This window comes from Anabrus simplex, chromosome 9, assembly GCF_040414725.1.
Source record: "Anabrus simplex isolate iqAnaSimp1 chromosome 9, ASM4041472v1, whole genome shotgun sequence".
In the NCBI taxonomy this organism is placed as follows: Eukaryota; Metazoa; Arthropoda; class Insecta; order Orthoptera; family Tettigoniidae; genus Anabrus; species Anabrus simplex.
In genome coordinates, this window is record NC_090273.1 from 26199896 (window position 1) to 26214036 (window position 14141).

Genomic DNA, 14141 nt, shown 5'->3' on the forward strand with positions numbered 1-14141 from the left:
TTCATGACACTGCGTCAAGCCTACGGTCTGAAATAAGTTTGTTGGTGGCAGTGTGGTCATGTAGCTATTTGTTACATGCAGTCTGGTTGGGTGTCAAGACGAAGGAATGCTTTCTTACGTTTGATCGGAAATACTTCAACAACAGATGTGCTCCGATGGTTAAGGATGGTCATCGTAATAGAAGACACATGTCTGAAGAAGTCTTGCACACACACACACACACACACACACACACACACACACACACACACACACACACACACACACACACACACACACACACACACACACACACACACACACACACACACACACACACACACACACACACACACATATATATATATATATATATATATATACTGTTATATTTAGAGCACCTATTTTCTGATAGCGCCAGGATTTATTTTGCAAGTCAGAAGTTCGGAACAAGATGACTTACCGTCTCGAGATTGCAAAGCACTGTACAATTACTTCTTAAGAAGTCGTTAAATTAGAGTTTCGACTTTTAGCCTTTAGTGTATGCTCGTTTCATAACATTTTCTATCTTACTTACCTTGATCCAACTGAAATGCAAATTTCTTCTGTAGACGGCATGGTTAGTCAATCTAGTGAAAAGGACAAATTCAGGAACACTTAATACACCTCGGGCAGGAACATAACATTCGTTACGTCTGAGTATTCTGCACGACCAGCACACACGTATGGTCTAGAGCCCGGATTTTTATGCATTAATAGGTTAGTATGCAAACTTACAGAAGCGAGCAGCAAGTATAGTCTACCTTCACAACGATTATGCTATGCGGTTTGCATAAACATTAGGGGTACGGCCCATCAGAACCCCTATAGTTTATGTTACTCTTGCTACATTATGGAAGAGCGGGTGGCCGATATTTTTTATTAAATTACTGTAGTTTGCATTATAACCTGTTACTGCATAAAAGTTCGGGCTTTACACAACAATTGGCGATATTTATCCTTACCTTACATGCCTTACCTTCTTGCCTGGTGTGACGTGTGCAAGTGTGTACTTTTAGTTTTATTCAATGAGTTTGTCTGGAGGAAATTCGGGGTGAATTTGTGGATTTGTCCTCTGGAACTTGAATCTAAACGTTTCTGTTTCACGCTACAAACTGTGTATTCATTCCAAAACTGCGGTGTAAGTACAAGCATCCTCATCTAACTGCGGCCAAAAGTGTAGGTATATTGAAACTCGATATCACGTGACATCACTGAAATGAAGCAACATCGGATGTGGTCAGCAATTTGATTGATAGTCCACGTTCTGTTGAGAGTAGAGAATAATAATTATAATATTTATTTTAGAACAAATGAACTAATTTTACTCGTTTCTGAGAAACACGAGGTGTCACAAATGTGCCCTGCAGGATTTCTTTTATGTGCCAGTAAATTAGCGACAGGAGGCTATCGTACGAAACACTTCCAAATACCACCGGACTGACCCGGGATCGAACTAGACAGCTGAGAAGTAGAAGGGCAGCACTCTACTACCTGAGACATTCAGCTAGCAGAGAGGAATCGCCCACTTTTATTCTCAGTTCAATTTAGCAGAAGCAAGGAAACTTAAAATAATCCAGCATTAACTTTTCAAATAATCTATGTAAAATATCGTTCAGCCGAGCGAATTGGCTGCGCAGTTTGGGTCACGTTGCTGCACAGATTGCATTCGAGAGACAGCAACCGTGAGGATGGCTGTTCATGGTTTCCCATTATCACACCACGTTGTACCTTAAGTGGAGTATACAAGGTAGCGATGGTAAAAAACATCGATTCTTAGTTTTTATGGAGAATTGTTCTTTGGAGTTCCCTCTTTAATTTTATGTATATTTAATTGATTTTGAATGACTGAAAGTATTTATAAGTTTTAAATTTATTATACTGTACAAACCATGTCTCCAGATTTCATGAGCACTTGTTCAGTTAAGACGAGATATCTAGGGAAATATTTGCTCCAGAATACAGTAATTTATTTTGATTTATAGTAAAGATCCTGCTGCATATGTTGGCTACATTGGGTGCTATGATATCACATCATATCTGGTATATATGTGGTAAGAAACAAGGTAGCATGCAAGTTTTGTAAGTGGCAGTACACTATCAAGTGCAATTTCTGAAAAACTACATTTTTTGTGAAAGTTTCCCATTTTCTCAGAAACCACTTAAATTAGAGCTTTGAAAGATTTGCCTTTAATTAACGGCATTATTATTTTTATATGGATTTTCAATGGTAGAGATACCACACGGTCCGCCTCTGTGGTGTAGTGGTTAGCGTGATTAGCTGCCTACTCCGGAGGCCTGGGTTAGATTCCCGGCTCTACCACGAAATTTGAAAAGTGGTACGAGGGCTGGAAGGGGGTCCACTCAGCCTCTGGAGGTCAACTGAGTAAAGGTGGGTTCGATTCCCACCTCAGACATCCTAGAAGTGGTTTTCCGTGGTTTCCCACTTCTCCAGGCAAATGCCAGGATGGTACCTAACTTAAGGTCTCGGCCGCTTCCTTCCCTCTTCCTTGTCTATCCCTTCCAAACTTCCCATCCCCCCGCAAGGCCCCTGTTCAGCATAGTAGGTGAGGCCGCCTGGTCGAGGAACTGGTCATCCTCCCTAGTTGTATCCCCCGAACCAAAGTCTCACGCTCCATGACACTGACCTTGAAGCAGTAGAGGTGGGATCCCTCGCTGAGCCCGAGGGAAAAAAACAACCCTGGAGGATAAACAGATTTAGAAGAAGAAATACCACACGTAGTTTTAATATAATTATTTAAAAAAATAAAATTAGTTAAAACATTAAGAACTTGAGTTTGAAAATCCATATATTTATTTATAATAAATGTGTAACCAAGAAAGCAGATCAGAAAATGTACAAGATATTAGTATATACCATATCAAAATTTTGTTTTATTACCTTGGAGAGTTCCAGAGGAACCCGGATGTAAATCTGCTAAATTTAACATTATAAGGATAGGCCTTTGATCTTTCTTTCTTGATCTGCTTACCCTCCAGGGTTGTTTTTCCCTCTGAATCAGCGAGGGATCCCACTTGTACCGCCTCAAGGGCAGTGTCCTGGAGCGTGAGACATTGAGTCGGAGATAGAACTGGAGAGGATGACCAGTACCTCGCCCAGGCGGCCTCGCCTGCTATACTGAACAGGGGCCTTGGTGGGGGATGGGGAGATTGGAAGGGATAGACAAGGAAGAGGACAGGAAGCGGCCGTGGCCTTACGTTAGGTACCATCCCGGTATTTGCCTGGAGGAGAAGTGGGAAACCACGGAAAACCACTTCGAGGATGGCTGAGGTGGGATTCGAACCCATTTCTACTCATTTGACCTCCCGAGGCTGAGCCCTTGTACTTCTTTTAAAATTTCGTCTGAGAGTCGGGAATCGAACCCGGGCCTTCGGGGTTGATACCTAATCACACTAACCACTACACCACAGAGGCGGACTAGGCTTTTGATACACCCCTTAATTAAGGACATGGCCATTTCCTTCTGACTCCTAACCCTGTCCCATCCCACCGTCGGCATAAGAGTTATCTGTGTCTGTGCGACATGAAAAATACAAAAGTTATATTTTAATAATATTTTTACTTTTTTTGTTTGCTGCTGGTTGAACGTCGCGCTGACACAATGAAGGTTTACGGCGACGCAAAGATGGGAAATGGTTAGCATTTCGAAGTAGTGGCAGTGAATTTTTTCTGTTCTTTCATGAGTTGTTGGGTCAACGTTAAATTGTTGGTGCTTGTGACGTGAAAGATTTTCTAAATTTGAATCGAGATGAAGTTATTGATCACTTTTCGGTGTAAAGAGCTAATGACAGATCGTGATACATCCTCTGAAATTGTGGATAAATCAACAAACAGTTGTTTTAACGAGAGATCTTCGAATGTTCCTTAACTGTAAGGATAAGGTTTTGTGTTGTACAAAATTGTACTAGGAAAAGGGAAAGAAATTTCTCCAGTTTCACTATGTAGTGATGTAGGATAAAGAATTGAACGTGGTGAAGTTAATATCATGAACTGGTTGCTTTATCAAGAGTAATATTTTGGTGAATGTGGCAATCAAGAAATAATGTATGCATTTTAGACTCTGAGTTTTTATTTCAAGTAAGATGTTTTTTTATTTCTGAAAGGAACGTACTGTAAATTCATATGTAGAGCATTAAAAGTTCAATGTAAGCTGGTATTGAGATGATAAAATAGAGTGACGATTAATGTAAAGAATTTTTCTTTGAACATTGAATCAGTTTAGTTATTGGTTTTACTCGTATATAAGAAAATAAGTATAATTGGATATCCAAGGTTAAGCCATTGTATTTATGATACTGATACTAGGGGAAATTCTTATATGATATCCCGGATATCCAGGTTATATTTTGTATTGCACAGTCACGAGTCTGGAGTGTCTGCCACTCTCATAGATTTTACTTAATTTATTTAGGAATTAACGGAGTTCTTTTATTATTTCAATTTGTCATCACTGCGCATATTCTTGTATATGCGCAGGAGAAGTTAGCATGGATTGTGTCAAACCATGTGATGTGTGATGCTAGCATAAAATTTGAGAGACTTAAAGCAATTTTTCTCCCCATCAAGAAATGAGTAATTTTGTTATTTTGTGATGTTCACGTGTTGTTTTATTTCAACAAATAAGGTGTGTGTGATTTATTTGCGTCATATGCCAGTTTGTCTTCCAGAGCCAGCAACTTAAAAATGCCTCACTAGGCCACCTCCATTGGATACCTCTTGACCACCAAGTGGGTAACGGGTTGTTTGGGTGCAACCACCTGGTATAATACCAAAAAATTCCTTTTAAAACTGCATTTGAAAAATTTGGGACGGAGATTTTAATGTGCTTCTAAGAGGTGGTAGAGTAAATGAACACACATAAAGGTAAAAGTAAGGTTGTAACTTCCATAATATAAATGAGAAAAGTAAATATGCACTTTCTACAAAGTTTAGTTCGGACTTACCACGTCCGAAATGATGAAAATTTTAATTTATTTCATACCATGTCTGTAGTTACAATTCATTGTATGTCTTGCCATATACCACATTTTTTCTCTTGTTCATTAGAAAATCGAACATAATTGTTAATGCTAATTAATACATTAGATAGATATTCGTGCCCTACATTTTTTCCAAATAGTACCCTGTTAAAAATAAACGACTCTGATCAATTAAGTTACCCATTTTAGAGAATTACAAAAGAAAATGAATCCATCACTCTGTGAAGCACAGAGCCGTTTTTTAAACTTATGACAGTCATCTTTCTTAAAAGTACTTCGAAATTGCTTCGTATATTCCATTATTATAAATTGTTCAGAGAAATTAAAAATGTCACTTTTATACACTGTAAACAAATACCACTTATTACCTCACATCATTTAAAACAGTCTACTTCATCAGATGCTCTGTTTTCCTTTCTTAGCATTTTAGTAAGAATTGCTGTAAAATACCTCTTCGAAATGAAAAGCATATACAAATCATTTTATATACAGTACATTGCGTAATCATAATGAAGACAATGTCTATATTCACATATTCTTCACGTTTTAAGGCTCAGGTTTCGCGTCCTGCCTTTGTAATTAATCGCAATATGATTTGAACTCAGTGGTATGAAGTGCGTACTTCACTTAAGTAGTCACTCAATGTTTATCTTAAAAACTATCCTCTGTTGCTTATATTCACAAAAATACTGATATAAAGTTGTCCTTAAGAAGGAAAAAGTGTCATCTGCTGCAAATCTTTTACCAAAACAATTTCATCATGATTGTAAATATTTTTTCTAAGAATTCCTTTTCATTTCGTGTACTGAAGTCTTTGAGCTTTATTTTCGTAATATACAACGAACTGTACAATGTATAAACTTCGCGTGTTAGTAGATTACAATGGGTACTATACGTTCGTAATAAAAATATACAAGTAACCTTAAACTGGCAGCACGCTCACTTCGAACTGGAACTCACTCCAGCATTAGCGCATGAATTCCCGATTGGGTCTTGAAAGTTCCACCGCAGTTCCGTAGTAATATCACCGACAGCCTGCTCTTCAGTGATGATCGACCTTGGAGGACAAGTATCCACATGATTTCGTCGACGTCATATCTCTGTCGGATCTAGCACTTCACCCTCGTATCCTTCATCAGGAGACTCTGTAAGAACACCTACAGGTTGCTGCTGTTGCTGCTGCTGCTGCTGTTGCTGTTGATTTGGCTGACAACACTGTGGTTGAGCCTTAGGTTCCTCACTTACGGGATCGTTGTCCTCAACACTGTTTGTTTGAGAACCAACGCAACATTGTGTCGAAGATGTAGGGGGATGATCTTTACTTACCGAGCTTTGGACGTGGTAATTTCTGGATGCACCTTGCCACTGGATTGCTGCATTTTCCCTTGGAGGATTCGTACATAATACAGTGCCATCTACAGGGACTGGGGGGATTGTGGGCTCACCTTTGTAAGGTGCAGGAGGTGAAGGAAGATAATTGTTTTCGGGGAAGGAGCTCTGAGAATCCACCGAATACAAAGTCTGGGGTTGAGCGCAAGGGTAACCTTCCACTGTGTACCGCACGTCGGAAGGACTGTAATGTTCATACGGAGCTGGCTGACTTGAGCGAGTCAGAAACTCCGCCTCACGAGAATATCTACTGCTGGGATTTGCAGCTGACTCCAGTCTCGACGGTCGACTATGAGGCAATGTTCTGTAGTAGGCTGCAGGTGGCTCCTGGACTACGGGAGCGTGGAGTGGTAAATGAGCTGGTATCTTGGGTAATCCATAATCAATGGGGTATCCATCACTGTCCAGAAACCTTCCAGGCGATAGATGGACGTCCGCTGTATGGTGGTGCTGATACATATCCCGACTCATGGTAGCACCACGAGGCAATGTTGACATGTGAACTGGATACTGAGGATCGACTTCCCTCCACTGAGTTCCCATTGGTGCCTTTGCAGGTAGAACTGGTTTACCACCTGACGACTCATAGTCCTGTATAATGTTCTCCATTGCTTCCTGATAGCTGTTATGGCCGCTGTTTTCCAGATCCCCTTCCTCTACTCCCCCACCCTCTAGCAACCTGACGGACGGTCTTCTTTCTTTCCCAACACTCTCAGTGTCATTGATTAGGTCTGGGTTTTGTTCAAGGGGGTAGTTCCTCAGTGATCGCGGGCTGCCGTATGGGTTGCTTGATATGGTAGGTCGCATTGACTCGCCTGCGACTGGACCAGACACCGTTCCTGTGGCAGTTATAACAACCTCCCGCTGATGTCGTTCACTCATTATCACTGCGCCATTCACCTTAGCGGGACCTGCCTGCATGTCCCCACCTAGCCTCGTTATTTGGTTACCAGATTCATCCGAAGACTTTCCTTGATGTAGGTGCTGGTGATGAAGAGCTACCACTTTACTTCGCTCCTTCTTCCTCCGCCGCTGTCGCTGTCTTCTACACCTGACGACGCAGATTATTATTGATATCAATATAAAGACTGCAAGAACAGAGCAGGCAGCTGTTATGATTATGACATACTCATAAGAAATCTTTGCAACCGGAACTATTGCTTCTTCTCGGACAACGATACGAATTGTGTAATTTGAATGTGATTTTCCTGCTGGATTCTCAGCAATACATACGAAAGTTCCATTATCTTCCGTGTTAGCGTTAAATATATACAATTCACTACGTTTCTCTTCTGTTCCTTCCTCAACAAAATAATAAAAGTGTAACCCAGGTGCCACCATGGAGTCGTTCTGTAGAATTCTTCCCTGAAACCACCACGAGACCCTTGCTTCTGGAACTGCCGATACTCGACACTGCAAAGTTAAATTCTTTCCCTCAGAGATTTCTAGGTACAAAGTCGTTGGCGAGACATCAGGCAAACAAGCGAGATCTTCTAGCGCCAGAGATTTGATTGTTTCCCCTTTCAATCGAGGAGGAGCAACACATTTTGGCTCAATAGGATGAGGAACATTATAATTGATCAACCAAGAGTGCAACTCCATGAGACGGCAATCGCACTGCCATGGGTTATGATGTAAATATATTCCGTGCAACGAGTCTGGTAATGTCTTTGTCCCACGAATATTACTTAATCTGTTCCCGTCCAGTTTGAGCCACTCAAGGTTGTCGAGACTTGAAAATGCATCAGGTTCTATGATTTCTATCTGACAATTACTAAGCTCAAGTGTGGTGAGAAAGGGTAAATGAAGGAACGCACCTGTTTTGATTACCTGAATCGGATTTCCACTGAATGTCAGTCTCATAAGATTTTGATAATCACTAAACGTGTCTGTTGGGACTGAATTGAGAAGATTTTCTGATAAATCTAATTCGACTAGATTCGTCAATCCTTTGAAAGCTCTGTCATCTATTTGACTGATGCGACATCTGGCAAGATATATCCTCTGAAGGTTAAGCAAACCCATCCTTTGGAACCGTTCACGCGGTAACATTTGTAAATTATTTCCAGAAAACTCTAGCACTTGTGTCCCCTGATCAACTCCATCAGGAATGGTAATCAGGTTCTCATTAATACACTCGACAGTTTGCTTCCCGCCTTTCCACATACACTTGCAAGAAGAGGGACACGCACCAAGTCTTAAGAAACATTGCATTAGCAGCAATGTCAACAGCCACCGTTGGCAGCAAGACATCATCGAAATGAGTACCACCTAATCATTGAAACCAATATTAGAATTCTTCACATATTTGCTGATGAAGACTGTTAAACAAAAATCAATACTTCAGATTACGAAGATGATATTCCACAAAGTTTCATTCTTCTTATAGTGTATGTATTGTGTATTACTTTTCCCAGTTCTCTTTGATTGTCAGAATGATATAAACGTTGAGTATTGCAAGTCTGTGTCCTTCTATCTTCCTTAAAGTACTCTTAAAACAGACTGGTAAAGGCTATCCTATCTTTATAGGTCATTAACCATTTTTATGAGACACGCTTTGAGCATTTTATCTCGATTTACAGCCTGTTTCTGACACCTTTATTACCTGTCACATTTGTGGGTAAAGAAGAACTAACATTTACATACGATGTAATAAAAACGGCATTCCATTAAATATGAATAGAATGTGCGATGGTATTATTATTGTACGAACGTGCGATGTCAACTGCGTGGCGCACTGAACCTCAAAAATTGTAATTTAGTTTCTGGGCGGTTGGAGAGGAGGGACGAATGTTTGTTTGAAGTTTTCCAGGTTTATCTGTACACGAAACCAATGAAATATGGCTTAGTCCTTGACAAACTAGTACTGTTAGCACGTCGAAAGTTCTTGTCGTCGTTAATGGAGGCCATTTGTTGTCCGAAGTGAAGAATATCCACGAAATAATACTTTTCTTCTCCTTCTGAATATGAATATATCTTGGTTTTTTTTTAGATATTCTTATGACGATTGTGTAGAAGTCCAGGTCTCCGAATCTCCATCATCTTGCGTTAGTTACACGATCTGTAATCACACAGAAAATGAAATATATTAGATTCATTGTATTGAAAAATAGAATTTCAAATTCAAATGTCGTGGCAGTTGTAATGGGAAGAATCTCGATTTCTAAGTTGAAGATTCTGAAACAGACTTTGTACATTGGTGGTATGAAATGATATAACCCAGTGGCGTGCGGATAACATATTCGTAACTCCAGCTGAAAAAGACATTTTTTACAAGTTGCCTCACGTCGCACCGACACAGATAAGTCTTATGGTAACGATTGGATAGGAAAGGGCTAGGAGTGGGAAGTAAGCGGTCATGGCCTGAATTAAGGAACAGTGTGTCTGGTGTGAAAATGGGAAAGCACAGAAAATCATCTTCAGAATTGCCGACAGTGGGGTTCGAATCCATTATCTCTCTGAAGCAAGCTCACAGCTTCACATGCCTAACCCGGAAAAATAAAAAACTGACAGCAGTCTCAGCCCCAACACTCCATCTAAAGACAAAATTACTATTTTAAAAACTCACTCTAAAACTAAGTGTAAATATAACAACAAACAGTTCAGACAATAAATAAATGATAGAGAAATTCATCAGTCAGAAAAATCGGGGTTGAGAATCGGTTTCAGGAAGGACAAGCCTAATGGTGGAGCTATTGAGAATCCAACCAGCCTTCGGGCTGAGAAGTGAACATACAACTCTCTTTCGCACCGGCAAAGAAACGCAAGTTGCTGGAGAGACCTGGACAGTGGTAGAGCGACACATGTACTTGCCTTGACTTAGCTGTTTGCAGTTCTACATGATAAAGAAAGGTTCTAAAGAATAATAAGGAAGTGTAAATGCAAAATTATTTTCCCCAGCAGCGCTGGGATAACTGCGGTTCAGTGCACACCTCTGCTATAACCATATGGCCGATGTAAAGCCACAGTGAACTACAGTTCCAGGTTGAAAAGTAATGAATAAAGTGTATCGCATTGCCATATTAGATGCATTGTCCGACTCGTTGCCTGAACGGTCAGCGTACTGGGCTTCGGTTCAGAGGGACCCGGGTTCGATTCCCGGCCGGGTCAGGGATTTTAACCTTAATTGGTTAATTCCAATGGCTCGGGGGCTGGGTGTGTGTGGCGTAGTCAACATTAGAAATCATCCTAGGTAGGAACCTCATCTTCACAGGTATGCAGGTCGCCTAATAGGCCGCCTACTAGAAAAAGACCTGCACCAGGCCTCTCCGGAGGCCATACGCCATTATTATATTAGATGTATTGTATAAAATGAACAACTAAGTGGGCGATATATTGATAGATATCGGGTGTCCACAATTAAACTGGTCTTCAGCGCATGATCATAGGAATTTGAAATTTCGTAGATATGCTAACTAAACAATGCCCTCTCGAATTATGCCACGAAAATTATTAGTCCCACTCCTTGCCACCTGGTGAAAATGTGGCGCTGTAAGCAGTGTAGGGTCGCAGAAAAATGTAGGAGAGATGAAACACTTAATAACGGTGGTTCTGGTACGTTTATTAGGATTTATAATTACAAAAATTGTTCGACATGGCCTTCCAATTAAGAAACATGCTTAATCCTTAACAAGGCATGGTCGACAGTTGCCCGCAGCATACCGGGTGAATTCGGAGAGACATATCGTTCTATGCTAGTCTTTAGATTAGGAAGAGTCCGGATGTGTCCCTTATAGACACGATACTTCAAATAACCTCACAACCAAAAGACACATGGAGGTCAGGGGATACTGAAGGTCACAAATTTGGAAAATGCCCAGAGATGATGCTGTTTCTCGCAGCAAATTTTCACTTGGCGAATGACATGAGGTGGTTCCCCATCTTGCATGAAGATAACGGTATGATCACAGTTGCGTTCTTGCAAAGCTGGAATCACATCTGCACGTGCAGATACATCTATCAGGCCCACGAGGGACCATCTCGTCAAACGGACCAAGAATTAATAAGCTTGTAAAATCCAATCAAAACAGTAACGTAAGCTGAATACAATCATTGTTCCTGCGACAACCAAGGAACTGACACAACGTTATTCCACCGGAAGAACATTCTGACGTCACAGTTACAAAAGACTGCACCTTCGGACTGCTTGCTGCGCCATATTTTCGAAACTAATAATTTTGTGGCATAATTCGCGAGGGAATGGCTTAGTTAGCATATCTAGAAAATTTAAAACTCCTGCGATCATTACAGCCCGTGCTGCGCCCCGCTGAACACCGCCAGTTTAACTGCGGACACCCGGTATAAGTTTTATTAGGAAATTGCACTTCAGTTGAGCAAAGTTACCCAAAATACTGATCAAGAATAGGAAAGTAATGTATAAAAGGATATGGTGGGAAATAAAGTCCTCTCTGACAGTTTTCACTCATGAAGATGCTTTTAGAAAAAAAATTGGGAGTTATTTTAATTCTTGGATTGATCACGTATATTGCGCCACAGTCTCGGTGAAAAAATACGAGATACATATCTACAGTTACAATACGAATTGACCATTAAATTTAAGTCTTAAACTAAGAAAATATAAAAATGGTTACAAGAAACTGTAACGAACACGAAAGAAAATGCATAATACGTTCTTTTATTAGACTGTAAAATGAAAGAAAATTCAATTTTATAGGTTTTGTGGCCATAAATACCAAAAACTGTCACAGGGATAACTCTATGAAATACAGTCAAGTCATTAAAATTATGAAGTAAGAAAGTACACAAATGCAGTGAAACACGCGGAACTACCGCATACAAATGAGATCAATATGCCTCATACATTATTAACATACGACTTCAATGGGGAAAAAAGCACAGAACAGCAAGAAAAAAACACGCGGACTACAACTCCAGCGAAACTACGCAGAGAAACATTGTTAACAGCGCACGCTTGTACGAAGATTTCCGTCCCGAGTTCCCAGCTCTCAACCACACACGCTGCTGAAATGAAATGAAATGAAATGGCGTATGGCATTTAGCGCCAGGTGTGTCCGAGGACAAGTTCAGCTCGCCAGATGCAGGTATTTGATTTAACTCCCGTAGGTGACCTGCGCGTCGTGGTGAGGATGAAATGTTGAGGAAGATGTCACAAACACTCAGCCCCCGTGCCAGCAGATTTAACCAATTATGGTTAAAATTTTCGACCCTGTCGGGAATCAAACCCGGGACCCCTGTGATCAAAGGCCAACAAAATAACCACTTAGCCATGGAGCCAGACATACCACACGTTGCTGTAGTGAGCGGAAAACACGATACACTCGATAAATAAAACATCAAATAAATTCTCTTGAAAATAACAGAAGCACATACGAATTTATCGTAGCGGAAGATTATTGACCGTATTGGAGGTTACATTGCTAAAAAAAAGGAAGAAGTAAAATACATCGGAAAAATCGGGAGACGAGTTAAGAAAAGCGGAAAGTTTCCAGGTAAATCGGAAGGTTTGACAGGTATGCTGAAGTTATTTACCTGCATAGGTTCGTCCTTCAGGCGGAGTTTGGGAGGAAGGAAGGGAAAAATGAAAAGGAAAAGGGAAGGGAAAGAAAGGAAATGAAAGGGAAGAAAGGGAAGGGAAGGGAAGGGAAGGGAAGGGAAGGGAAGGGAAGGGAAGGGAAGGAAAGGAGAGGAAAGGAAAGGAAAGGAAATGAAAGGAAAGGAAAGGAAAAGGGGAAGGAAGGAAGGAAGGAAGGGAAGGAAAGGAAATGAAAGGAAGGGAAAAGAGGACAGTCAACCTGTGAATCTGTTCCATAATATTTCAATACATACAATTGAAGAAATACATTTTATGTAAAAGGGACAGGAACCATAATAATTTATTCTCATCAAAACTGAATGAATTGCTACGCGGTTTAATTCATGTAGCTCCAGCTTGCACTAGGTAGAAATTGTGTTCTAACCCCTGTGTCGGCAGCTCTGCAAATGATTTTCTGTTGTTTCCCACTTTCACACCAGGCAAATGCTGGGGCTGTATCTTACCTAAGGCCACGGTCGTTTCCTTCCCATTCCTATCTCATAGTCGCCGTAAGATATGTCTGTGTCGATGGGACGTGAAAGATTTTTAAAAAAATCTCTTTAAATTGCTTTACAACGAAATAGCTGCTTTGTAATAATAATAATAATAATAATAATAATAATAATAATAATAATAATAATAATAATAATAATAATAATAATAATAATAATAATAATAATAATATTTTTACGTCACACTAATTACTTTTGCGGTTTTCGGAGATGTCGAAGTGCCGAAATTTTGTCCATTAGGAATTCTTTTACGTGCCAGTAAATCTACTGACAGGGGAGTGACTTACCTTCAAATACCACCGGGCTGAGCCAGGATCGAACCTGCCAACTTGGGGTCAAAAAAGCCACCGCCTTAACCGTCTGAGCTACTCAGCCCGGCTAGCTGCTTTGGTTTGAAGCAATTGTCAATATGAAAACATTGACTTTTGCCGGATAATTTTCAATAACAGAACCCAAAATATGTTTGAGTCATAATATTCTTGTGTTTAACACATGTGTGATAATAAATTGTATTAATTAACGGTACATATTGGTGTATTTTGCACCTGAAACTATACCAAACAAAATTCATTCTTCCCCCTTATACCAACATAACATAGTAAATTAGTCTTCCTTTCAACAACAGCGAATTAAATTAGTGTATGAAAAAATGGACTAAGCTAATAGCA

The 14141-nt window shown here is 40.2% G+C and overlaps 1 protein-coding gene across 1 annotated transcript; it reads right to left on the minus strand.

Moving 5' to 3' along the window:
• Positions 1-5022: 5022 nt before the first annotated feature.
• kek2 (kekkon 2) lies at positions 5023-8661 on the minus strand. Its single transcript, XM_067153382.2, has one exon. It carries the CDS (start codon positions 8659-8661, stop codon positions 6112-6114), a length of 2550 nt encoding a protein of 849 aa, XP_067009483.2. The 3' UTR covers positions 5023-6111.
• Between the last annotated feature and the right edge of the window lie 5480 nt (positions 8662-14141).